This window comes from Poecilia reticulata, chromosome 11, assembly GCF_904066995.2.
Source record: "Poecilia reticulata chromosome 11, P_reticulata-male-v2, whole genome shotgun sequence".
NCBI classification, from domain to species: Eukaryota; Metazoa; Chordata; class Actinopteri; order Cyprinodontiformes; family Poeciliidae; genus Poecilia; species Poecilia reticulata.
The window spans coordinates 29,752,920-29,780,570 of NC_088840.1; the positions used below are offsets into that span (position 1 = coordinate 29,752,920).

At 47.7% G+C, this 27,651-nt stretch overlaps 1 protein-coding gene and 2 long non-coding RNA genes across 3 annotated transcripts; 1 reads left to right on the forward strand and 2 right to left on the reverse strand.

Moving 5' to 3' along the window:
- The first annotated feature begins 108 nt into the window (after nt 1–108).
- On the forward strand, nt 109–1,601 carry smim13 (small integral membrane protein 13). The gene is made up of 2 exons (XM_008423001.3): nt 109–247; nt 1,046–1,601. Exons 1-2 carry the CDS (start codon nt 172–174, stop codon nt 1,219–1,221), a joined length of 252 nt encoding a protein of 83 aa, XP_008421223.1. The 5' UTR covers nt 109–171; the 3' UTR covers nt 1,222–1,601.
- Nucleotides 1,602–2,107: 506 nt separating this feature from the next.
- Nucleotides 2,108–4,912, reverse strand: LOC103473068 (uncharacterized). Its single transcript, XR_534970.3, has 2 exons — nt 3,325–4,912; nt 2,108–2,544 (listed from the first exon to the last, which is right to left on the reverse strand). It is a non-coding gene; the product is annotated as an uncharacterized LOC103473068 (long non-coding RNA).
- Nucleotides 4,913–9,860: 4,948 nt separating this feature from the next.
- Nucleotides 9,861–22,165, reverse strand: LOC145553579 (uncharacterized). Its single transcript, XR_014089614.1, has 2 exons — nt 21,898–22,165; nt 9,861–14,048 (listed from the first exon to the last, which is right to left on the reverse strand). It is a non-coding gene; the product is annotated as an uncharacterized LOC145553579 (long non-coding RNA).
- Between the last annotated feature and the right edge of the window lie 5,486 nt (nt 22,166–27,651).

The window sequence follows — 27,651 nt, forward strand, 5'->3', positions numbered from 1 at the left end:
CTCATGGTCCTCCTGGTCCGATCCAGACCGTCTGCGAGGCTCGACTGAGCTAGTCAGCGGGCTAACGAACCCACAGGCCGGCGTGGAGCGTGAGATGACCCGCTGCTGGTGCTCCAGCCCGGGGTCAGCTGAGTGAGAGGGCCGCCGCCGGAGCGCCGAACCCCCGCAGACATGTGGCAGAGCCTCGGCCTCACCCTGCTGGTCATCGTGGCCACGCTGCTCTGCGTGCTGCTGTTCATGCTGTTCGGTGAGCTCACTCTCAGAACCGGCCCGAACCGAGCCCGAACCCCGCAGAAATGTCGGACCGGAGGCTGACCGTCATGGCTGCTGCTTCCGGTTCTCTGATCCGTAAAGCTTGAAATGAGAAAAGAAGCAACAGGAGTTAGCGGGTTCTGGTTCTGGTTCTGGTTCTGGTTCTGGTCCTGATTCTGGCTGGTCCTGATTCTGGTTCTGGTTCTGATTCTGGTTCTGAAATCGCTCCAGAACCTAGAGAATCTTTTCTCAGATCCGTCACGCAGCGGAATGTTTCAGACTTTATTTATTTGGCTCTGATGGTTCTGGTTCTCAGAGAATAAAACCCAAAAGTCCAGAACCTCAGAATATTGGATCAGATCAATAATCAGGACAAAACCCAGTGGACCTGAACCAGAACCAGCAGATGACCCAGGTCACTCTCCAGGTTCTGGATCTCCAGGTTAAATGAAAACTTTATTCTGAAAGAGACTTTGGACCTTTCAGAATAAGGTCTGGTCCGGTTCCGAAACGGTTCTGGTTGTTTCTCTGTTTGGTTAAAAGTTTCTGATTTGTCAAGTTGTTGCTGTGTGGCGACAGTAGAGAGGAAAACTCCAACAGAACCAGAACCAGAACCTGGTCCATCACTGATTTTAGTTAATGTTCAGAATACAGGAAACAGGAACGGTTCCGACCCAGATTAGTCCCGTTCCGGGCATCAGATTGGGTCCAGCTGAGGTCAGGAGGTGAACTAAAGGTTCTGGTTCTGGACGGATTGGGTCTGTCAGTCACGGTTCGCTGTCTTCGTCCTCAGGTTGGTACGTCGTGTGGCAGCTCTTCCTGTCCAAGTTCAAGTTCCTGCGGGAACTGGTCGGTGACGCCGGGACGCCGCAGGCCGAGACCCGGCCGTCAGAACCCGAACACCCGGCCACCAGAACCAGGAACCGGACCGCACGCCAAAGAGTCTCCTTCCCGGAGAGCAACTCGTAGCGGGTCGTCGCTCCTCACAGGACGGTTTACAGGAACCAGCCGGTCCAAGGGAAGTCCTGTGAGGACGGTCCGGTCCGGTCCGGTCCGGATGATCCAGCTGCTTCCTGCCGCCAGCTAGGGGGCGGGGCTTCTGAGCGTAGATGACCTCCATGACCTCAAACTGCTAATCGGTTAACGGACCTGGACGTGTCCAACATCATGCTGTTAGAAACCGTCGTCTTCAGGAAGTCACGTGTCTCTCCTGTATCCAATCAGCTGCTGCCAGCTGACCTCATCAGTATTTCATCACTTCCTGCGGCTTTTAATCAGCTTGGGGGGAGGGGCTCTTTATTGAGATGAAACTTTAGTTTAAAGTAAATAAATTAATGCCAAACAGGAAATGAAGCGAGTCTTTTGTGGAAAAGTTCCTAAAAACTATGCTAACACGCCCCCCAGTGGACATTAGCAGCATTACATGGAAAACGGAGTCAGGCTCTGGATTTTAAAACATTTATTCAAGTTTATTATCTGCACAGCATGATTATTTACCGAAAATGTTCTGGTTGGCTACGGATAATAACATTTAAGATATGCAGAGAAAACTAATGACAAATTATCAATCCCAGCATCAATCATTGATTTTTGATCTAATAAAATGTATATCTTCATCAGTTCCATTATATATTTAACTTGGAAAATGACTTAATGCAGCAACCATGTGCAACCTGACAAATTCCCTGTTATGTAAATCATGACGCCTATAAAAATATTTTACCTCAGAGTTCATTTTTGTCTCTACATGCAGACAAAAAGGTATAAATGTTTTATAATTAAATATTGTTTTATAATCCCTTCCATGCTGCCCATCACAACACAGACGCTGTTATAGAAAAACCCCGAAAAAACATTCAGTTTAGATTCTTTATTTCAAACAAGTATAGAAATATATAAACATACAGGAGTACAAACATGTTTTTCAACATAAAAATCCATCATTTCAGCTTTTTATTCCCCACCATTTATTATTCTTCCAGTTTTATATTAAAATACATAATATGATCAGTTTAATGCAGCTTTGTCCATAAACATCTACATCACATTTACATATAAACTTTATTTATACTGTATTTATCCAGATCGTTGGATCAGGTCTGATGTTTCAGCAGGAAGTCAGACCCGATCAGCCGCTGCCAGAGCAGCCGGCCAATCAGAAAGAAGCTCCTCCTGCAGAAAGCCAATCAGCCTGCAGGTGGCGCCGCAGCACAGAACCACAGCAGCTGCATGGAGGAAGAAGAGCCTTACCAGTTCATCCGCCATCATCTCAGCCGACTCCGACACAATCACCTGAGTTAAACAGATTACATGTCAGTTCACCAGCTGAATTTAGAAATAAACATTAAAACTCAGTTTTTTACATCCATCAGATTTAATTATACAGAAGGGAGGAAATTATATCTGATGCCGATTATTATGCTGCACCTTCAATAACTCAGATTTCCATATTTTCGGCCCATCCTGACAATAAATCAGCTTTATAAGAGCTCTGACTGGTTCGACATCTTTTCTCATATCTGAAATATAAAAAACTAATTCAGAACTTTCCTGTCAGGCCGGAAAACCGGTTTGACGAACCGTAAAAGCTGCAGCTCAACAGGAAAACTCCCAACTTCAGAGAAGTGGTGAAATGCGCCCCCTGCAGGCCATCAGCAGAACTACACTGACGGTTCTGAGTGAGTTTGAACCCAGACAGGAGAAAGACCCTCCATGTGGTTCTGACCCACCGACAACAGAACATATAAAATGTTTATGATGAAAACAAATTGTTTCTGTTGGAGGCTTACCTAAAACCCTGCCGGGAAAAGCCGCAGCAGGGCCTCAAACTGCCTCACTTCTCTGTAGCAAACCGTGTAGGAAAGGCCAGAACCACGGCAGGTTCAGCCTCGCTGGAAACGGATGCAGCAGTCACTGAAAACCACTAACTGGCGTTTAAAAGCCATCCGTTTACCGCTGAGAACGGCGCCATCTTTACAGGAGACGAGAAGCAACACGCTGCTGATCATGCGTTAAAAACTCCGGATTTCAAATAACATCCACCGAACAAAACCGGTCAGGAACAAAACTCACCTTCCTGCAAACAAGTCAGGTCGTTACAAAGTTCAGATTTAGAACCGCAGATGAGGATGGCAGCGGGTTAACGTCTCACACGCAGCCATGTCTGACCCGTAACTGCAACTGCAGTTGTTGTCTTCTTCTACTTCTTCTTCTACTACTTCTTCTTCTTCTTGAAATTTATAGGCGGTTGGCAAGAAGCGATAGGTGAGCATTACCGCCATCAACCGGTAAGAACAGTGAACCACATGACATAAAATAAAACAGAAAAAAACTAGATCCTATTATACAACTTACACTGCTTAAAAAAATCAAATATAGCCTGATATCCTCTGCTTCCTGAATCCTTTTGCAGTAAATCAACAAAGCCAAACTTCATTTATTACCAAGGCACCTAATTAACTTGTTTCTCTGAATCCAGTAATTCCTGCAATGCAAGATAACATGTCGCACTGTCTCGTTTTCCCGCTCGGATGTTTCCCTACCAGAAATAATGAGCTACTCAGCGCAGTGCGTCTGATCCCAAGTTGTGAATAATTATCTCTTCTCTCCTGTTTCTTCGTGTTCTTCTCATTTGTCCAATTCTCTTTTGGATTTTATGAAACCACCGTCCTTTCCTTTCTTCTACCCATAACGTTTGCCACCTCTTTCACATTTTTTTTTTTATTATTTCCAAAATTGTAAAGTTTTTAATCCATCTAAACATACAACCATTTACACCCATTCTTGTGTGAATAAGGACCAGGAGGCAGGATGAGATGAAACGTTGTTCATCAGTGCGGAGCAGAATGTGGACTGATCAGGAATCAGGTTCATCACAGCGGGTTTCATGTTAGCAACAAGCTAACATGACGTTTTACCGGAACCTGCCTCGCGCCCATTGAGATGTCTGTGTTCACAATACTGCCAACCACCAGGAGGGGGTGCTGTTTCACCCATTACTCAATCCTGCCAACCACCAGGAGGGGGTGCTGTTTCACCCATTACTCAATCCTGCCAACCACCAGGAGGGGGAGCTGTTTCACCCATTACTCAATCCTGCCAACCACCAGGAGGAGGTGCTGTTTCACCCGTTACACAGTGATGACAAGTGGATTTCTATACATTATTATCTATGTTACAGTAGCTCTAAACGTAAAACTGGATCCATTGAACTTCTCCCTCTCCTGAAGCCACTTTAAGACGATACAAGTCTTAGTTTTCATATATTAATCTTCCATTTAGGGCTGTGTAATAATATCGATATTGCGATTTATATCGCAGAAGTTTTATTCCTTCATAGATGAAGAAGAGAGATGGTCGGTTCCGATTGGTTCTGGTCCCAGTAAACAGCTGGTATTGGTTCCGGTCCGGTGTTGGTAGGTTGGAGGTTACACCCAACCAGCCTGCAGCAGGATGAATTGCAGCTCTGCTCACAGTGAGGCTGACCTCTGACCCCTGGTGGGACGTCTGCAGTGGTAGGAAGTAACCAAGTACAAGTACGTCGTTACCGTACTTAAGTACAATTTTCGTGTATCTGTACTTTACTTAAGTAGATTTAATAATGGATACTTTCTACTTTTACTCCACTACATTTTACAGTAAGTATCTGTACTTTCTACTTCACTACTGTTGACATTATGAATGTTTTTGTGCTCTCATTTGTTGTTGTTTTTCTCATTATTGGATTATTGTATGTCACATCACGTGACCTGTCTAATTGAACACACTCGTGTATAATAAAGGGTGTGTCCTTCAAACAACTGAAAGAAGGGGAACAACACGAAAGCAAAACGGTTTGAGTCTCATGATGTCACGTTGAACGCTGTGCCGAAAAGCGATTCTGCTAACAGGTTATGGGCCCAGAATGAAACAAAGAAAATGAACACACGAGAAAAGGACATGGCACACAGCCGCTGGTCAAGACTTCTCTTTGATGGAGACGAGAAAAATTACGAACTGTGGGAAACAAAGTTTCTAGGACACCTTCGATTGCAAGGGCTGAAACAGACAATTTTGACAAGCCCCTCTGATGAAGATGATGAAGAGGAAGACGCACAGAAAAACGCCGAGGCTTATGCAGAGCTCATTCAGTTTTTGGATGACAAGAGTCTATCACTAGTCATGCATGACGCGGCAGATGACGGACGTGCGGCGCTTGGAATCCTGCGGGCCCATTACGCCGGCAAAGGAAAGCCCAGAGTGATTAACCTGTATACTGAGCTGACTTCACTGCAGAAATCACCCTGTGAGTCGGTTACCGAGTTCATCATCAGAGCTGAAACCGCGATCACCGCTTTAAGGAGTGCAGGTGAGCAGCTGAGCGACGGACTTCTGATCGCCATGGTTCTGAAAGGACTTCCAGAGACATTCAAGCCATTTGCTGTTTATACTACTCAAAGCGAAGATGGTGATAAATTGACTTTTGCAGAGTTTAAGACTAAACTCAGAAGTTTTGAAGACATTGAAAATATGCGTGGCACAGTATCTGAGGACAACGTGATGAAAGCTAAAGCACATTCTGGCTCCAAATGCGCACCAAGAGGCGTAAATGATCCTGGAGCAGGAAGTTCTGAGATCGTATGTTTTAAATGTGGGATGAAAGGCCACATAAGCAGAACCTGCCAGCGGAAGCAGTGGTGCAGTTGCTGTAAGAATAACAGTCACAGCAACGCGACCTGCAGACGGAGAAAACAACGGGACAACGCGCGGAAAGTAGCCGAAGAGACGGGCGGCGACAAAGAGTTTGCTTTCCGGGTGAGCGACGCGGACACGCGAGTGGACGGCATCAAGAGGAGAGGTCTGATGGTGGACGCTGGTGCGACATCGCACATAATCACTGACATCAGTAAGTTTCGGAAGTTTGATGAAAGTTTCCAGGCCGAGACGCACTGCGTGGAATTGGCTGATGGATCCAGGTGTTTTGGAGTTGCTAAGCAACGAGGAGACGCGGAAGTGTGTTTGATCGACAGCAGAGGTCGACGTCTTAAAACAGTGCTGAGGAACGCACTGTACATCCCTTCATACCCGCAAGACATCTTCTCAGTGAAAGCTGCAACATCCAGCGGAGCAACGGTGATTTTCAAAGAAGGAAAGAACGTTCTTCTCAGAGACGACACCCAGTTCCCCATTCACGTATGTAACAAACTGTATTACTTGCAAACGATGGACAATGAATGTGGTGATCAGTGTAAAAAATGCTATGACTTACAAAGTTGGCATGAGATTCTTGGACATTGCAATTACAGAGATGTACTGAAGCTAGAAAATGTTGTTCATGGCATGGAAATTAAAGGGAGAGGTGAGCCATATTGTGAAGTCTGCACAAAAGGAAAATTTGTTCAAACTAGGAATAAGGGACCAGATGCAAGAGCTACAGAACCACTAGCAATGGTCCACACAGATTTAGCAGGACCTATAGACCCAATGTCTAAAGGTGGTCACAGATATGCATTATCCTTCACAGATGATTATTCCAGTGCAGTCTTTGTATACTTTTTGAAAAACAAGAGTGACACAGTACAAGCTACTGAAAAGTTTATTGCTGACATGGCCCCACATGGAAAGGTTAAATGCATGAGGTCAGACAATGGTACAGAATTCACAGGAAAAGAGTACCAGTCATTACTGAGCAGAAATGGTATCAGACACGAGACCTCAGCACCATATTCTCCACATCAAAATGGTACGGCAGAACGAAACTGGAGAACTCTATTTGACATGGCTAGATGTATGTTGATCGATGGTGAGTTACCAAAAATGTTATGGCCATATGCAGTTCAGACAGCTGCTGTAGTGCGAAACAGATGTTTTAATAATCGCACAAAGCAAACGCCCTACTTTATGTTGACAGGCAGGAAGCCTAACATTTCTAGGATGCACAAGTTTGGATGTGTTTGTTACACTTATAAACGAGAGAAAGGGAAGCTGGATTCAAGGTGTGAAAAAGGCATTTTTATAGGGTATGACAAGAATAGTCCAGGCTATATGGTCTACTATCCAAACAGCAGGAAAATCCAGAAACACAGGCTTGTGGAATTTGTATCCAAAGAGAAAAATGAGACGGATGTAACTTTGGATGATGATGATGATATTAGAATTGGTTCTAGAGCAACCAAAAGTTCAGATGCTGATCCAGTAAATGTTTCTGACCATAAACTGAGGACAGAAGAAGAACCAATAGCGAGTACCAGTCAAACAACAAAACGTGAAGAACCTGAGAGGCGAGGCCCTGTCAGAGAGAGAAAGAAACCTGGTTATTTAGATGACTATGTATGTAGCATTGATGAAGAGCAGATGGGTAACATTGATTATTGTTACAGACTGATAAGTGGAGTACCTCAAACCTTCAAAGAAGCTGTAACATCTGTGAATGCAAAAGAATGGGTTACAGCCATGGATGAGGAAATGCAGTCATTAAAGGACAATGTTACTTTTTCCCTGACCAACTTACCTGAGGGTAAAGCTGTAGTGGGGGTAAATGGGTTTATGCAATCAAAAGGAACAGTGATGGATCAGACAAATACAAGGCTAGATATGTTGCTAAAGGATTCAGTCAAAAGAAAGGTGTGAACTATGATGAAACCTTTTCACCAACTGCTAGCATGACGAGCATCAGAGTGCTGATGCAAAAGGTGGCACAGGAGAACATGTTTGTTCACCAGATGGATGTAAAGACAGCATATTTACATGCCCCAATTGAATGTGAACTTTATATTGAACAACCAGAGGGCTACAAGAAGGAATCCCAAGAAAAAGAGAGACTGGTGTATAAACTGCAAAAATCTCTTTATGGACTTAAACAGTCAGGCAGAAACTGGAACAAAATGCTGCATGACTACCTATGTGAAAACAAATTTGTTCAAAACCCTGCTGATCATTGTGTTTACACAAAGATTACTGATACTGAAACTGTGTTTATCATTATATGGGTCGATGATTTGATTATTGCTGCCAGTGATACGAATATCCTTAGAGATGTAAAAGAGAAACTTGCATCCAAATTTAGGATGAAGGACTTAGGAAAGTTGACACATTTTCTTGGCATTGATTTTGAGAAAAATGCTGACAGTATTAAAATGTCACAATCGAAGTATGTGAGGAAAATACTGGAAAAGTTTGACATGCAGAACTGTAAGCCGCGAACTACCCCTTGTGAGCAGAAACTTAACTATGCTGATAATGCTGAAATAATGAGTGATGCCAGAAAATACAGAGAGGTAGTAGGAAGCTTAATCTATTTGTCAACATGTACAAGACCAGATTTAAGCTATGTAGTAAGTAAACTGGCACAGTACTTTGCAAACCCAACCACAGAGCAGTGGAATACTGTAAAGCATGTTTTCAGGTATCTAAAATGCACACAAGATAAAGAACTATGTTTTAAAAGGGGTGCCTGTGATAACCTTATACATGCATACAGTGATGCAGATTGGGCAGGTGACGCATCAGATCGAAGAAGTACAACAGGTTACTGTATGAGTCTAAATAAAGACGGTCCGTTAGTCTCATGGAAGACTAAAAGACAGCCTACAGTAGCTCTATCTACATGTGAAGCAGAGTACATGGCACTAGCTGCTACTGTACAGGAATGCTTATACTTGAAACAACTGTTGTTCAACATGGATGGTATGGATTACTTAGCTAAGATTTATGAGGACAATCAGGGTACCATATCCTTAGCCAAAAATCCAGTGTATAGACAAAGATGTAAACATATTGATATTAAATATCATTTTGTCAGATCAGTTGTAAATGAAGGAAAAGTCTCTCTAGAGTACTGTCCAACTAATGAAATGGTTGCAGATGTATTAACGAAACCAGCAACAAAGACTAAGTTAAAGAAGTATGAAGTGTTTATGTTTGGTGTATCATGAATGTATTTGGGTTGAAATGTTAAGGGTCAGGAAGTTACCCAAATGTGAGCAAGTGGGGGTGTTGACATTATGAATGTTTTTGTGCTCTCATTTGTTGTTGTTTTTCTCATTATTGGATTATTGTATGTCACATCACGTGACCTGTCTAATTGAACACACTCGTGTATAATAAAGGGTGTGTCCTTCAAACAACTGAAAGAAGGGGAACAACACGAAAGCAAAACGGTTTGAGTCTCATGATGTCACGTTGAACGCTGTGCCGAAAAGCGATTCTGCTAACAACTACATTTCTACAAAGTGTCTCGTTACTCGTTACATCCAAGTCGCGTTGTGTTTTTTTTCCGTTAAAATGTGAAGTTCAGGGATTTAAGGTGGCGCCGTAAAATCCCAGCAATAACGTGACGTAGTGTCTGTTGTCACCCATCGGCTCCACCTTTACTCGCTGCGGAGCTCCAGACATGCGCAGTGGTTTCCTCTGAGCGTCAGTAATATAATGGCTGCATAAATCATAATATATGGCGACATGTAAAATCAGCAGCGCTTCGCTTTCACAGACGGTGGGACTTCGTCCAATTTTTAACGTCACTTGGAAGGAAAGCTTAAAGAAAGGTAAGCTCTGTGGACGTGATGCTAGCAAAGCTAGCTGTATTGACTGAGACACATGTTGCATCTGCGATGACTGACATGTCGCAGATATGGGACAACGCTGTGACCAAAGTGCAATATAGTGATATGACATTCAGGAACGATCCGATTCTTCTGGACGGATCTTGACCAAGTCCTATAGTGCTGAAGCTTCACTGAGAGCCGTTCTTTGTTCTTGTAATGCTCTGCGTACACTGCAGTAGCTATTTTATTTCATTAAAATATCTTTATATTTAATTGGTGAATAAATAAAACAAGAACATAAGAACGCAGAGCATGCTCATTGCTCTTTGTTTTCGTCTCCTGTCATGGTGGCAGATGTTGCAGCAGGAGGGAGGATGAGAACAGTCACGGTGCTCCTCCTGCTTGGTTACTTCTTGCTTATTGGGCCTTGGACAGTGTTCATAGTTGAGCGTTGTTAATTGCTATGTTTAATGGTGCAGACAATTATTATTTCTGACATTGGCAATATGGGCAACCGCCCAGGGTGTTATTTCTTTAGGGATGGCAGGAGACCTCTGTGTATTGTGGCACAGAGATGAAAGCAAAACAGAATGAAGAAGAGTTTGAATTGTCACTGGATAATTTATTTCAGCTCTAAGTATTTAATATCTAGGTGGGAAAGTGAATCTTCCAGATCAATTTGAGAAGCAGTTTTGATAGGTGCACTTAATTTTATTGTCATGTAGCACGGGGTGCTGGTTCTGATTTGGTCTTGGGTTCAGTGGTCCAGACTAAAACTCTGCTACGTGGCTCCTTGGTTCCATGTCCTCCTCTGCCAGTTGGATTTCTTTCAAAATAAATGTGTGGCAAAAAAAGTGAAGTTCATGTTATGTTAGGACAGGAGACGAGATGTTTCCATCCCTGAAATTATGATGCATAGAATCACATATCTAAGTCTAACCTATGTTACAGAGTAAACTCAATAAAAACATGTTTTATCTGTGGCATATGATCATCTGATCAGTTCACTTAATGATATTAGCGATTAGGCAATCCATTCAACAAGTACTTTTACTTTTAATACTTAAGTATTTTTAAAAACCAGTACTTTTTTACTTTTACTTAAGTAAAATGTTAATGTGGTACTTTGACTTTTACTTAAGTACATTTTTTGAGTACTTCCTCCACCACTGGACGTCTGACGGTTTAAATAATCTGCAGATTTCAACTCTAAATGATCTCATTGTAACAGAAACGAGTCGTTCAGATCAGATGAAGCTCCAAATGAAAAAACAGCTTCAGGTGATCAATAAATCCTTCATCACGTTGACCCTCAGATCACCATGGAAACGGGGTCACCTGGACAGGTCGCCAGTCTGTCGCAGGGCAACACACAGACACACAGAAACAATCATGCACACACACACTCACACCTAGGGAGAATTTATCAGACCAATTAACCTGACAGTCATGTTTCTGGACTGTGGGAGGAAACCAGAGTACCTGGAGAAAACCCACCATGCACAGGGAGAACATGGAGACTCCATGCAGAAAGACCGGGAATCGAACCCAGAACCTTCTTGCTGCCTTGCAGCTCTACCCACTGCACCACTGTGCAGCCCTTATTGAGTTTCAGAATATTTTAAATCCATTCATCTAGTTTGGGTTCCAGAGATTCCCGAACTTATACCTAAACTTTAAAAAGTACTTTTAAAAAGTTTTTGTTGTTAATCACATTTTAAGTTACTGTAGTTATAAAGTTCAACATTTCACCCACAGGATTAATATTATTTACTGAGTTTATCAATAAAACCTCCGGGAGCCACGTGTAGTTCAGACTCCGGCCACTAGATGGTAGCAGACCTCCATGACAGGCAGCTGTCCCTGGACCCAGCCCAGGGACAGAACCCTCTACGGACGGGTCAGAACCCTCAGCGGACGGGTCAGAACCCTCTACGGACGGGTCAGAACCCTCTGCGGACGGGTCAGAACCCTCTCCTGGCGTTCGACACGTGAATCTCTAAGACGTTTTGCAGAACCTGATCTGCTGAGTCAGCGTCTTAGCCGCTCTGGCCTGATGCAGGATGTTCTTCCTCACTGTGACTCAGCGCTCCTCTTCCTCTTCCTCACCACCCTCCTCTTCCTCCTGCTGTCCACAGCAGCAGTTTCAGCTGCAGAACGTTTCCCCACCACTCAGCAGCTTTAACTAGATCTAGAAATACCAGAGTCGTCTTCATCTTCGTCTTCATCTTCGTCTTCATCTTCGTCTTCATCTTCGTCTTCATCGTGATGGAGAATAAGCAGGATTTATGGCTCCATGCTGGGAACGTGGCAGTGGGAAAACCCACAGTGGGAAGTGGATCCAGTTGATCCCACAGGAAAAACACAAACATCTGATAAAGGTTTTATTTCTCAGGGGATTCAAACCGGCAACCATGTTGCATCTGATGTGATCCAGAAAACACTGAACAACATTCAGCTAATGTCAAATCTTCATTACGAACAGGTTTTATTTAAACGGCACGTTTTCAGCAACACGGCGTGCAAAGAGCTTTAAAGGAATCAAACGGAAACACAAACAATAATCAGATCCAACATCAGCTGAGTGTTCACTGGTCTACTTCCTGTTCTGGGTTGGAAGAACTGGTTTTTAATCCTCAGGTAATTAGCCTGAAGGATTCATTTATGCTCTTATTTTGAAGTCTGTTTACGCAGCAGCGCCGTTTCCTCTCTTCACTTTCTCTCTTTTTCCTAATGAGTTTATTTAAAACCCGAAACAAAACAAAAAACATGAAATAAAAATATCTACAGGTGAACATGTGAATCATCTGGTGTCAACATGGCTAAAGTTAGCATTTTAGCATTAGCTTCCGCTGTGTACATGTAGCACGTTAGCGTAATTACTGTTCATAATTAGCGCTGCAGGGTTAGCGCAGCTAGCTTTTTATCTAGTGGTTGTACAATGAGAAAGTTCTGCAAGCTGATTGGTTCTGATGGACCAGTGTACTCAGAACCACAGGGAGGTTCTGATTGGTTCTGATCGGGTTGGCTGAGTCGTCAATAATGATGAAGTGAGGAAGCAGCTGGAGGTGTGTGTGTGTGTGTGTGTGTGTATAAACAGGGTCGGTGAGGGGATCCAGGACAGGATGTTCTGATCCTGTCCTGGATCCCCTCACCAGAGGTCAGGGGTCACACAGTGGGCCAGAGGAACAGGAAGTTCTGTTAATGCTGACTAATGGGAACACAGAGTCGCTTCCTCTGCTGGATTCGTCCTTCATGACGGACCTTATCTGGTTCTGATCCGGTTCTGTGGGTCGGACCGGGACACGGTTCTGAGAACTCACTGCTCTACAGATCATAGACGGTGTCTCTGAAGGAGAGCTCTAATCTAATCTAATCTAATCTAATCTAATCTAATCTGTGCGGTGGAAACGTGCCAGAGGATCAGAGCGTAACTGAGCGCGCTCAGATCAGGCTGCCACTGATTGGCTGCGGTCAGCCAATCAGAATCAGGTGGAAATAAATGGTCGGGTCCAAATCAAACCTGGAGAATTCTGCGCTAGATGTGCTAACACCGTAGATCCAGATTATGTAAATTAAAACTGAATAATGAAAATGATAAAAGAAACGAATCTTTAAAGATCAAATCTGCACGTAACCAGGGTAACTCCTTCCATTTCTGTTAGATTTTATTTAATTAAAGATTTATTTAAGAGTCCTCCTTTCCTTAAGTCCATTTCAGCACGAAAATAAAGCAAACAGGAGCAAACCCTGATCAGTGCGTCTGATCGCGTGGTTTTAGCGTCACATGACCAGCCGTCCGTTAGCGTCTCACCGGTCCAGCTGCGAGCCGCTTCCTGTCGCTGCGCAGGTCGGACTACTAGTTAACTGGTTACATTTCTTCTATTTCCCCAGCAGAGGCAGCAGGAACAGGTTGTGTTTTATTATTTGTGCAACATCATAAAATCATAAAAACAATATGATTTTGTATTACTACATTTATCTGATCATGCTAGCTTGGTATTCTTGTTGAAACAGGAGCTTAACTCACATCTGCTTTGGGCCGGCTGGGCTCACTGGTGTTCCCCTCAGTTCAGTCTGAACAATCAGCTGCAGAGAGGATGGATGTGTGTTGGCGTCTCTGCAGGACGGATGGACAGATGGACGGATGGACCGTCCACCATGGAGCGTCCTCCACCAGCTGGAACCTGATTGGCTCCTGTGTCAGTCTCACTTCCTCTGCAGAAAACCAGCTGGGTGAGGCAGCTGATCGACTGAAAGCTGCGTCAGAGCGATCTATCTCACACACACACACACACACACACACACACACACACACACACACACACACACACACACACACACACACACACACTCAGCTATTTTTACCAGCCATGGACTGGTTGTTGTAAATGAGAGCAGAAAAATGCAGAATGAAATGAGACGTGGATGAAACGTCAGAGGAGAAAAGAATCTTCAGTCGTTCATAAAACAGAAATCAGTTCATTAAACAGAAATCAGTTCATTAAACAGAAATCAGTTCATGTCTTTGTCCTGCAAACCGGAGCAGAGGCAGAAACGTCCCAGCCTGGTTTATTATCCTGATTTTATTCTGAATGAAAGTCGCTGCAGTGACACTTTTCCACCTGGAAACAGGAGTGGAAAGTTCTGCCTCTGGGAGGAAACGAGTAGCATGTGTGTGTGTGTGTGTGTGTGTGTGTGTGTGTGTGTGTGTGCGTGTGTGTGTGTGTGTGTGTGTGTGTGTGTGTGTGTGTGTGTGTGTGTGTGTGTGTGTGTGTGTGTGTGTGTGTGTGTGTGTGTGTGTGTGTGTGTGTGTGTGTGTGTGTGTGTGTGTGTGTGTGTGTGTGTGCGTATTACATATATAAATCAGAGCTGCCGCTCTGGTCTTTCTAAAGGATAAACCTTAGAGAGACTCTGTTGTGTAATCTGCTCTGAACTCGACCCAACAGCCCGGTTAAACAAAGCTGCAGCTATTTACAGAACCTCCATCCTGTAACTGGAGCCGATCGTCCTCTACTCTCATCACACACACAACCATCTATTATTAGCTACAAACCTTTAAAACAACGTTTTAGGGATGAAATTATGACCAGCGATCAACAGGGAGAAATAATCAATAATCATTAAGCTGAACGCAGAGAATCATTGATCAGGAGAAGAGTGAGTGGACTGCAGGAGGAAGGTGGAGAACCCAGAGAGAACCCACTGGGAGGAAGGCTGGGATTCAAACCCCAAACCTTCTCAGCGGCTCAGCCACCAGCTGAGCTGAAGGAAGAAAACAGAAACAGAACAACGTCGTCATCATGTTGAGAGTTCGGATCCAATCCAGTGAACGAAGACGAGCTGCTGAGAACCAGAGAGTCACTGACCTGTCCGTCTGTCCATGGTGGATGGACAGAGAGTCACTGACCTGTCCGTCTGTCCATGGTGGACGGACAGAGAGTCACTGACCTGTCCGTCTGTCCATCCATGGACAGAGAGTCACTGACCTGTCCGTCCGTCCATCCATGGACAGAGAGTCACTGACCTGTCCGTCTGTCCATGGTGGACGGACAGAGAGTCACTGACCTGTCCGTCTGTCCATGGTGGACGGACAGAGAGTCACTGACCTGTCCGTCTGTCCATGGTGGACGGACAGAGAGTCACTGACCTGTCCGTCTGTCCATGGCGGATGGACAGAGAGTCACTGACCTGTCCGTCTGTCCATGGCGGATGGACAGAGAGTCACTGACCTGTCCGTCCGTCCATCCATGGACAGAGAGTCACTGACCTGTCCGTCTGTCCATGGTGGACGGACAGAGAGTCACTGACCTGTCCGTCTGTCCATGGTGGACGGACAGAGAGTCACTGACCTGTCCGTCCGTCCATCCATGGACAGAGAGTCACTGACCTGTCCGTCTGTCCATCCATGGACAGAGAGTCACTGACCTGTCCGTCCGTCCATCCATGGACAGAGAGTCACTGACCTGTCCGTCTGTCCATGGTGGACGGACAGAGAGTCACTGACCTGTCCGTCCGTCCATCCATGGACAGAGAGTCACTGACCTGTCCGTCTGTCCATGGTGGATGGACAGAGAGTCACTGACCTGTCCGTCTGTCCATCCATGGACAGAGAGTCACTGACCTGTCCGTCCGTCCATCCATGGACAGAGAGTCACTGACCTGTCCGTCTGTCCATGGTGGACGGACAGAGAGTCACTGACCTGTCCGTCTGTCCATGGTGGACGGACAGACAGTCACTGACCTGTCCGTCCGTCCATGGTGGACGGACAGAGAGTCACTGACCTGTCCGTCTGTCCATGGTGGACGGACAGAGAGTCACTGACCTGTCCGTCCGTCCATGGTGGATGGACAGAGAGTCACTGACCTGTCCGTCCGTCCATCCATGGACAGAGAGTCACTGACCTGTCCGTCCGTCCATGGTGGATGGACAGACGGACACTTGTGTCTCCAGAAAACCAGCTAAGGGTGAAAATCAATAAAATAACTTATTCTGAAAAGTTTTTAATTATGACAGAACTGAATGCATTTTAGTTTGTTTTTTTACATACAGAAGTTCTGAGCCGGAACTTTTATATTCACTTGTTTCTGGTACACCTATAAATCTGACGCACAACTGCATCCGCTAACAGCAGCGATGTGGCAGCTTCTCCGGTTAATTTCTGCTTCTTTTCTCCACAAACAGCTGTTATTGTGTTCAAGCTGTGCTAAAAGCAGTGAAGCTATGCTAGCCCAGGGTTTCCCCCAGGGTGTTATAAGCCTGGCAGCCCGCCAGGCTGTACTAGCCCCCGCCAGGCTGTACTAGCCCCCCGCCAAGCTGTACTAGCCCCCGCCAGGCTGTACTAGCCCCCGCCAGGCTGTAGGGTTAGGGTTAGGCTTATGAACTAAGTTTCCCAATCAAACTGGATTTATTCTGAATAAAGAGACCAAACAGGAGAGAGAAATCCTGAACTGTCCCTTTAAATGTCAGTTGGTCAGATCCTGGGAAACCAGGTGAGACAAAGACAGGTGAGGTTTTGTTTCCATGCAGGCCTCCATGAAACATCAGCAGTGAAACGAGCTGCAGGACGTTTTCATCCCAAACTTTACTTCAGGTTTGGAATCCAAACAGTGACAGAGATTTTCTGAATGGATGGAAGCTGGTCATGAAACAAAGGATTCTGGGAAAACTGTAGCAGGTGGAGGAGACGCACCTGCAGGGACACACAGGTGAGTCTGAGTCACATCACTTTGTGTTTCACTTCAAACATCTGGAAGCGGAGGAAGACGCTTCCTGGAACACCTGCAGACAGGAAGTACCTGCAGACAGGAAGTACCGGAGCAGGTACTTCCTGTCTGCAGGTACTTCCTGAGTACCTGCAGACAGGAAGTACCAGAGCAGGTACTTCCTGTCTGCAGGTACTTCCTGAGTACCTGCAGACAGGAAGTACCAGAGCAGGTACTTCCTGTCTGCAGGACTCACAGCAGTCACTTTGCACTCACCTGGAGGGAAACGCTGCAGCTCTCCGTTCCCCCCTAAAAGCAGCGCTAACCTTTGACCTGTGAAGAGGCCTGTTCAACTTTAACTTCTTTACAATGATCACATTCTTAATAAAACTGGGGCAGATGGTTGACCCTTGACCTCTGGAAGATGCTAATTTAGCAGTACAAAGTGTAGCGTAGAAATCGTCTCTAGATCAGAACTTTTTCTGTTTTTCAGTTTTAGCTTCATTTTGATCATCTTTGGTTTGTTACTCTCAGGTTCTTGGTTCTGATCCGTCTCCTGCCTTCCCGTCCTGTTTCAGACTTCGCTCCGCGGCTGCAGCTCCTCTCCTGCTGCTCGGTATTTTCTGCCGGTTCCTCCAGGTTCTTCATTCTCAGGTTCTTGGTTCTTGGTTCTTGGTTCTGATCCGTTCCTGCCTTCCCGTCCTGTTTCAGACTTCGCTCCGCGGCTGCAGCTCCTCTCCTGCTGCTCGGTATTTTCTGCCGGTTCCTCCAGGTTCTTCATTCTCAGGTTCTCTAAAGATTTTAATCTTCTGATTTTAAAGGAACATTGGATGTTTTCTGTCTCGCTATCGGTTCTCTCTGACTACAGAACCGGTTTTAAACTGGACCTTCAGGTCCTGCAGACATAAACATGAACTCTCTTCAGTTTAGAGTCGGATCAGAACCAGAACTGGACCTCTGCTCTGTGATGGATGAATAATGGACGAGTCCAGCGCCACCTGAAGGTTAATGAGCTAAATCATGGCTGATGACAGGAAGCTGGGAGTTCTGGACACCGGCCCGGCCCGGCCCAGCCCGCGGTGCCGTCAGAACACGGATGATTTAATTACTGTGTTGAACGGTTACATAAGCAGCTCTGAGAGAAACAGAAACGTTCAGCAGGAAGCAGCAGAATTTCTCACATCTGGATCAGAACAGAAACCAGGAAAAATAGATTAAAATATTTAAGTTTTTATTTTAGATGAGTGTAAATAAATATGATGCGCAAAAAATGATCAGTTCTTTAATTTCTACAGACAGGAAAAGAAAAATGTTTTTAAGTCTCGGTTTGTTTTCCTGCTTTGGATGAAAATAAATTAAAATAACTAGAAAACCAACAACAGAAAAAGTTTCTTCTCTGTTTCTGTTTCCATCTGTTTGTGACGTCAGCAGAAAACCTGGGCCGGATCTGGAGCCGCAGATTCAATCCTGAAATATGAACCAATCGTGATCCAGTCGGAGAACCGGGTCAGAACCGGGTCAGAACCGGGTCAGAACCGGGTCAGAACCGGGTCAGTACCGGGTCAGAACCGGGTCAGAACCGGGTCAGTACCGGGTCAGAACCGGACTGGAACCAAGTCGCAGCTGATCTGAGAGCTGTTCCAGTCCGGCTGCATTAACCAGGAAAAACTGCTTCTGCAACTACAGCCGCAACCAGCAACCATCAACCCTCAGCCAGCAACCAGCAACCCTCAGCCAGCAACCAGCAACCCTCAGCCAGAAACCAGCAACCAGCAACCCTCAACCAGCAACCAGCAACCAGCAACCCTCAGCCAGAAACCAGCAACCCTCAACCAGCAACCCTCAGCCAGAAACCAGCAACCCTCAACCAGCAACCCTCAACCAGCAACCAGCAACCAGCAACCCTCAGCCAGAAACCAGCAACCAGCAACCCTCAACCAGCAACCCTCAGCCAGCAACCAGCAACCAGCAACACTCAGCCAGCAACCAGCAACACTCAGCCAGCAACCAGCAACACTCAGCCAGCAACCAGCAACACTCAGCCAGCAACCAGCAACACTCAGCCAGCAACCAGCAACACTCAACCAGCAACCAGCAACCCTCAGCCAGCAACCAGCAACCCTCAACCAGCAACCCTCAACCAGCAACCAGCAACCCTCAACCAGCAACCCTCAACCAGCAACCAGCAACCCTCAACCAGCAACCCTCAACCAGCAACCAGCAACCCTCAACCAGCAACCAGCAACCCTCAACCAGCAACCCTCAACCAGCAACCAGCAACCCTCAACCAGCAACCCTCAACCAGCAACCAGCAACCCTCAACCCTCAACCAGCAACCCTCAATCAGCAACCAGCAACACTCAACCAGCAACCAGCAACCCTCAACCCTCAACCAGCAACCCTCAACCAGCAACCAGCAACCCTCAGCCAGCAACCAGCAACCCTCAGCCAGAAACCAGCAACCAGCAACCCTCAACCAGCAACCAGCAACCCTCAACCAGCAACCCTCAACCAGCAACCAGCAACCCTCAATCAGCAACCAGCAACCCTCAACCCTCAACCAGCAACCCTCAGCCAGCAACCAGCAACCCTCAGCCAGCAACCAGCAACCCTCAGCCAGAACCAGCAACCAGCAACCCTCAACCCTCAACCAGCAACCCTCAGCCAGCAACCAGCAACCCTCAGCCAGCAACCAGCAACCCTCAACCAGCAACCAGCAACCCTCAGCCAGCAACCAGCAACCCTCAGCCAGCAACCAGCAACCCTCAGCCAGAAACCAGCAACCAGCAACCCTCAACCCGCAACCAGCAACCAGCAACCCTCAGCCAGAAACCAGCAACCCTCAACCAGCAACCCTCAGCCAGAAACCAGCAACCCTCAACCAGCAACCCTCAACCAGCAACCAGCAACCAGCAACCCTCAGCCAGAAACCAGCAACCAGCAACCCTCAACCAGCAACCCTCAGCCAGCAACCAGCAACCAGCAACACTCAGCCAGCAACCAGCAACCCTCAGCCAGCAACCAGCAACACTCAGCCAGCAACCAGCAACACTCAGCCAGCAACCAGCAACACTCAGCCAGCAACCAGCAACACTCAACCAGCAACCAGCAACCCTCAGCCAGAAACCAGCAACCCTCAGCCAGAAACCAGCAACCCTCAACCAGCAACCAGCAACCCTCAACCAGCAACCCTCAACCAGCAACCAGCAACCCTCAACCAGCAACCAGCAACCCTCAACCCTCAACCAGCAACCCTCAACCAGCAACCAGCAACACTCAACCAGCAACCAGCAACCCTCAACCCTCAACCAGCAACCCTCAACCAGCAACCAGCAACCCTCAACCCTCAACCAGCAACCCTCAACCAGCAACCAGCAACACTCAGCCAGCAACCAGCAACCCTCTACCAGCAACCCTCAACCAGCAACCAGCAACCCTCAACCAGCAACCAGCAACCCTCAACCAGCAACCCTCAACCAGCAACCAGCAACCCTCAGCCAGCAACCAGCAACCAGCAACCCTCAACCAGCAACCCTCAACCAGCAACCAGCAACCCTCAACCAGCAACCCTCAACCAGCAACCAGCAACCCTCAGCCAGAAACCAGCAACCCTCAACCAGCAACCCTCAACCAGCAACCCTCAACCAGCAACCAGCAACCCTCAACCAGCAACCAGCAACCCTCAGCCAGAAACCAGCAACCAGTAACCCTCAACCATCAACCAGCAACCCTCAACCAGCAACCCTCAACCAGCAACCCTCAGCCAGCAACCAGCAACCAGCAACCCTCAACCAGCAACCCTCAACCAGCAACCCTCAACCAGCAACCCTCAGCCAGCAACCAGCAACCCTCAACCAGCAACCCTCAACCCTCAACCAGCAACACTCAGCCAGCAACCAGCAACCCTCAACCAGCAACCCTCAACCAGCAACCCTCAACCAGCAACCCTCAACCAGCAACCCTCAACCAGCAACCCTCAACCCTCAACCAGCAACCAGCAACCCTCAACCAGCAACCCTCAACCAGCAACCCTCAACCAGCAACCAGCAACCCTCAACCAGCAACCCTCAACCAGCAACCCTCAACCAGCAACCAGCAACCAGCAACCCTCAGCCAGCAACCAGCAGGTCCAGCAGAACCCTCCGTCTCAGTCCAGTTTATACTGGGAGAAATCCCAGTTAGTCATTTATTGAACTGGTTAAACTGGAGGAGTTCAGATCTGATTATTTCTTCTGATGGTTCAGAACCAGAACATCTGTTCCCAGTCAGACTGAGTTTAGTCAGGATGTTTAACTGGTTTAACTGGGAAACGTCTGAGGGAAGAACTGAAAGTTATCATAATAATAATTCATCTGTCTTAAACCAAACAGCAATCTGATTGGCTGTTGACACAGCAGCCATGTTGGTCTGGACCACCATCATCATCATCATCATCATCATCATCATCATCATCATCATCCAGGCTTTTCATTGTGATGCTGCAGGAACAAACCCTCCTGGTTCTGTTTGTGTCCATTTGGGTCAGAAGCTGCTTTGTTGATGATGTCATATTCAAATCTCTGTTTCTAGGCAACTCGCTGATAACCTAACCCACTTTGCATACAGCAGCTGGTTCTGGCGGGTCCGTTTGGGTCAGGAAGCTGCTTTGCATACAGTCACTGGTTGACCCAGTTTGTTTGCTCCATTTCCACCTTCAGGTTCCAGGAAACCAGGACGGATGAGCAAACCGGGTCTTCAGACGCCGACACAGGATCCAACCAACCATCCAACCAACCAACCAACCAACCAACCAACCAACCAACCAACCAACCAACCAACCAACCAACCAACCAACCAACCAACCAACCAACCAACCAACCAACCAACCAACCAACCAACCAACCAACCAACCAACCAACCAACCAACCAACCAACCAACCTTGTTCTCCAGCCGACAGGAAGTTGGTCTCCAGCTCCAGTTCTTCCCACATCATGCTGCTGCCACCACCGTCCCTTCCTGTGTGAAGCTTCCTGCCTCTGTGGGAACGAAGGGAACTTGTCAGAGTGTTATGTAAACGTTCTGATGAGCGGCGAAGCTTCTCCTCCATCAGCCGTCTCCATGGTGACGTAACCGTCCTGCAGCTTCCTGACCGTCTAATCTGGCCATCAGGATTAAAACGCTGCTCCGGGTGAATCAGCGCTGCTGAGCCTCGAGCCGCAGAGGCTGAACCAGCAGGTTGAACCAGCAGGTTTAACCAGCAGGTTCAGGTTGAACCAGCAGGTTTAACCAGCAGGTCAGGTTTAACCACCAGGTTTAACCAGCAGGTCAGGTTGAACCAGCAGGTTGAACCAGCAGGTCAGGTTGAACCAGCAGGTTGAACCAGCAGGTTGAACCAGCAGGTTGAACCAGCAGGTTTAACCAGCAGGTTCAGGTTTAACCAGCAGGTTGAACCAGCAGGTCAGGTTTAACCACCAGGTTTAACCAGCAGGTCAGGTTGAACCAGCAGGTTGAACCAGCAGGTCAGGTTGAACCAGCAGGTTGAACCAGCAGGTTCAGGTTGAACCAGCAGGTTTAACCAGCAGGTTCAGGTTGAACCAGCAGGTTGAACCAGCAGGTTGAACCAGCAGGTTGAACCAGCAGGTTTAACCAGCAGGTTCAGGTTTAACCAGCAGGTTGAACCAGCAGGTTCAGGTTGAACCAGCAGGTTCAACCTGCAGGTTCAGGTTGAACCAGCAGGTTTAACCAGCAGGTTAGGTTGAACCAGCAGGTTGAACCAGCAGGTCAGGTTGAACCAGCAGGTTTAACCAGCAGGTCAGGTTTAACCAGCAGGTTGAACCAGCAGGTCAGGTTGAACCAGCAGGTTTAACCAGCAGGTCAGGTTGAACCAGCAGGTTTAACCAGCAGGTCAGGTTTAACCAGCAGGTTGAACCAGCAGGTCAGGTTGAACCAGCAGGTTTAACCAGCAGGTCAGGTTGAACCAGCAGGTTGAACCAGCAGGTTTAACCAGCAGGTCAGGTTTAACCAGCTGCATCAGCTCTGCTGCTTTCTGTCTTGTTTTCTTGTATTTTCTCTGTTTTGGTCTGAGATGTTCTTCTGGGTCAGAGGTTCTGATCCGCTGAGAGGGAAACTCTGGGTTATGACAGCCAACCTCCTTCAGGGGAAGCAGAGACGGTCCGGAACCAGAACAGGCAGCCGAACCGACTGAACCGGTCCGATACTTGAGCCCAGACTCGGCGCCGGCTCCGTTTTCACTGCGGCTCTGATTGCATGAGTCCGGCTCGTCTCCCAGGTTCTGTTCAGGCCCGTTCCAACCTCACCTGCTCTGAGAGTGAATAATTCATGTTCAGTTTGTTCAGGTTTTGTTCTGTTTACAGCATTAAACTGCAGAACTGTTCTGGTTCTGGTCCAGATGAACCAGCAGACAGTTTGGACCTGCAGTCTCTGATTGGACCATGAAGTGTTCTAGAGTCTAATGTGAACCAAACCGGGTCGTCATCAGAACCATGATCCAAACCCAGCAGCTGAAGAGCAGCAGCAACTAGACGGTCAGCAGCCACTGCTACCTTATTTACGGCTGTACCAGAAACAAGCTCATACAAAGGTTCCCACCAAAACCTGTTCATGGGAAACATCAAAGCGATTAATTCTGCTAAAATCAATAAATTAATGTGTTAAAGTCTAATTAAATGCTTTTCTGTACCAGGTCTCCAGGCTCACAGGAACCTCTGGATGGAATCGATCGGTTGAATGCAGAGAAACGAGGAGGAACCCTCCGGTTCTGATCCGGTTCTCCTCTTCAACCCAGATTACATCACCAGCTGAGGCCTCTGGGAAATGTGCCACGCTGCAGCCGGCATCAGAACCACTCATCCGGGTCTGGCACCAGCTCCTCACATGACCTTTGACCTTACCTCGTCAGGCCCCGTGTCGGGCAGACGGTCCGAATGTTCCGCTCCTTTCATCTCGTGTCTGTTGGGTTCTGTGGTTCTGTGTCTCGTTCCCTGATCTCCCTCCTGGGGTCTTTGCTCCTCATCGCATGTCAGCGTGTCGTCAGTCTGTGGTTCTTATCATTAAATCATCTTTTGCATCATGTCTACCTGAGCCTGCCAGCGTCTTTCTGACCGCCTCCAAAACCACGTCACCACAGTATCAGGTTCTATCTGCTGACGGGAACCAGTACCAGAACCGCTCACAAACATCACCAATACCTCTGATCGATATTCAGACACCAGGCTGGGCGTTAAAACAAGAGCATAAAGTCAGAACAACGACGCAACTTTACCAGAAAAATGTCTGAAAATAGAAGAAGAAAAGAAGAAATGTTCTATAGTTCTGGGTTCAGCCCGTCTGGTTCTGGTTCTAAAACTCCTAATGGAGATAAAACTGAGCTCATCCTCCTTTTCCACACGAGCCTGAAACTGATCTGGGTTTGTGGCCGTTTCCATGCCAACTGTGACTCAACGCTTCCCGCTGAGGATCCCACGGTTCTAAGAGGATCAGAGCGTTTCTATTTCTGCAGCCGAGAGCGAAAAGCTGCAGCGAGTCAGCAGAGCACCGGGCCCCTCAGACCCCCAGGTAACTCTGGTCCCTCAGACCCCTCTGGTCCCTCAGACCCCTCTGGTCCCTCTGGTCCCCTCTGGTCCCTCAGACCCCTCTGGTCCCCCAGGCCCCTCTGGTCCCTCTGGTCCCCCAGGCCCCTCTGGTCCCTCTGGTCCCTCAGACCCCTCTGGTGGCCCCTCAGACCCCTCTGGTCCCTCAGACCCCTCTGGTCCCCCAGACCCCTCTGGTCCCTCAGACCCCTCTGGTCCCCCAGGCCCCTCAGACCCCTCTGGTCCCTCAGGCCCCTCAGACCCCTCAGGCCCCTCTGGTCCCTCAGACCCCTCTGGTCCCCCAGACCCCTCAGGCCCCTCTGGTCCCTCAGACCCCTCTGGTCCCTCAGACCCCTCTCTCCCCTCAGACCCCTCTGGTCCCCCAGACCCCTCAGACCCCTCTGGTCCCCCAGGCCCCTCTGGTCCCCCAGACCCCTCTGGTCCCTCAGACCCCTCTGGTCCCTCAGACCCCTCTGGTCCCTCAGACCCCTCTGGTCCCTCAGACTCCTCTGGCCCCTCAGGCCCCTCTGGTCCCTCAGACCCCTCTGGTCCCTCAGACCCCTCTGGTCCCTCAGACCCCTCTGGTCCCTCAGACCCCTCAGGCCCCTCTGGTCCCTCAGACCCCTCTGGTCCCTCAGACCCCTCAGGCCCCTCTCGCCCCTCAGACCCCTCTGGTCTCCCTGGCCCCCGGGGCGCCAGATCCTCTCTGACCGCTCCTGGCTGCTGGTTCTGACCCAAACACCAGAACCTCCAGAGCCTCTGTGGTTCATTCAGTTATTCCTGCAGGTGAATTGTTGCCATGGAGACGCACGGCTCCATATTTAGCCTGCCGGCTGCTAATCCTGTTAAAGCAGCAAGAGGCTGTTCACAGAGTGACCCACTGTACAGACAGACTGATCCCAATCCCTGACCCCTGACCCCTGCTGGGCAGGCTGGAGGACAGACTGGAGGACAGACTGGAGGACGGACAGGAGGACATGTTAGACATGTTGGATCCTCCTGCAGTCTGTGAGTTTATTCAAAACTGTCTGACAGGAAAACCAAAACTATAAATTCAGAGCAGCCTGTACTTCATGTTAGCAGCCTGTACTTCATGTTAGCAACCTGTACTTCCTGTTAGCAGCCTGCACTTTCTGTTAGCAACCTGTACTTCCTGTTAGCAGCCTGCACTTTCTGTTAGCAACCTGTACTTCCTGTTAGCAACCTGTACTTTCTGTTAGCAACCTGTACTTCCTGTTAGCAGCCTGTACTTCCTGTTAGCAGCCTGTACTTCCTGTTAGCAGCCTGTACTTCCTGTTAGCAACCTGTACTTCCTGTTAGCAACCTGTACTTCCTGTTAGCAACCTGTACTTCCTGTTAGCAGCCTGTACTTCCTGTTAGCAGCCTGTACTTCATGTTAGCAACCTGTACTTCCTGTTAGCAACCTGTACTTCCTGTTAGCAGCCTGCACTTCCTGTTAGCCTGTACTTTCTGTTTATCTCATGCGGAGTGTCATTGTCTGATGACATCACGCTCTGCGTCACCTGGTTGATTCTCTTCAAAATAAAAGACAATAACACGACTAACTTTTTAAAAGTTTGCTTAAATTTTCATGACAGTAGGATGGAAACATAACCTGTAACAGAAATGAATATTAAATCTAATAAAACAAACCCCAAAATTCCCAAACAAGAGAAACAGAGGAGCAGCGGCTCTACTCTGAGTCCCTCCCGGATGACCGAGCTTCTCTCTCTAAGGGAGAGCCCAGCCACCCTGCGGAGGAGGAAACCCATTTCGGCCGCTTGTACCCGTGATCTCGTTCTTTCGGTCATGACCCAAAGCTCATGACCATAGATGAGGGTGGGAACGTAGATCGACCGGTAAATCGAGAGCTTCGCTTTTTGGCTCAGCTCTCTCTTCACCACGACGGACCGGTACAGCGCCCGCTTCACGGCAGACGCTGCCCCAACCCGCCTGTCGATCTCCCTTCTTCCCTCATTATGAACAAGATCCCCAGATACTTAAACTCCTCCACTTGAGGCAGGACGACCCCCCTGACCCGGAGAAGGCACTCTACCCTTTTCCGGCTCAAGACCATGGCCTCGGATTTGGAGGCACTGAGCCTCATCCCGGCTGCGAACCGCTCCATTAGAGCTGCAGATCACGATCTGATGAAGCCAACAGGACCACATCATCCGCAAAAAGCAGAGATGCGATCCTAAGGCCACCAAAACGGATCCCCTCAACACCTCGGCTGGTCAGAGATTCTGTCCATGAAGGTAATGAACAGAATCGGTGACAAAGGGCAGCCTTGGCGGAGTCCAACTCTCACCGGAAACGAGCCCGACTTACTGCCGGCAATGCGGACCAGACTCTGACACCGGTCATACAGGGACCTGACAGCCCGTATAGCCCCAGGGCCCTGCCACCGAGGAGCTTTTTGACCACCTCGGCGACCTCGTTAGCTTAATATATATTGCTAATTTCACCCTGTGGTCTGTATTATAAAGTACTTATTTTTCATTTAGCTTAACATATTTCACGTATTTTTCCCTCAAAATCGCTGTATTGTCGCATTTTCCCATTCAAATGCTCTGAAGCGAAGCCGGTGAGGCAGCAGCAGCTGAGCCTCACCTGGGATTGATCAACCTCTCGCTAACTGCACTGGCTGCCATTATATGACAGCATGTTCGTCCTGTCTGTACGCCGGCAATAAAATGGCTAAAAAACATTTAATATATGGACTGATTTTCCATAATTTAGCTTATGTATATAATGTACAGTGTTTTTTGTCATTAACTGTGTGTGTATCGTGTTTTGTGTGCGGAGGAGCGATAAGAAACGGCAGAGAACAGGTTCGAGGTGAGGCAGATAGTTCTCTTGCCTCACCGCTGGGGGCGCTCATGATCCCAGATATTGTGACTGTACAACTGCAGAGTAAGACATCGTGAGCTAGCCATGGAGCTAGCCACACAGTAAATACGTAAAGTACAGCGATATATTTGTTTTCTTCTCTCTTCAACATGAACGACTACATTTCTACACTTTAACAGTTTTCTAAAGTGGATTTTCAACTGAAGCAGGAGATGATAACTAAAGTTAGACCAACACCGGAGCTGAAAGT

What these genes read in the sequence shown, in the direction of transcription:
- smim13 (XM_008423001.3), top strand. Translation starts at nt 172, where the DNA reads ATGTGGCAGAGCCTCGGCCTCACCCTGCTGGTCATCGTGGCCACGCTG. An exon ending in GCTGCTGTTCATGCTGTTCG is followed by an intron (nt 248 to 1,045) that starts GTGAGCTCACTC and finishes CTTCGTCCTCAG; the next exon opens with GTTGGTACGTCGTGTGGCAG.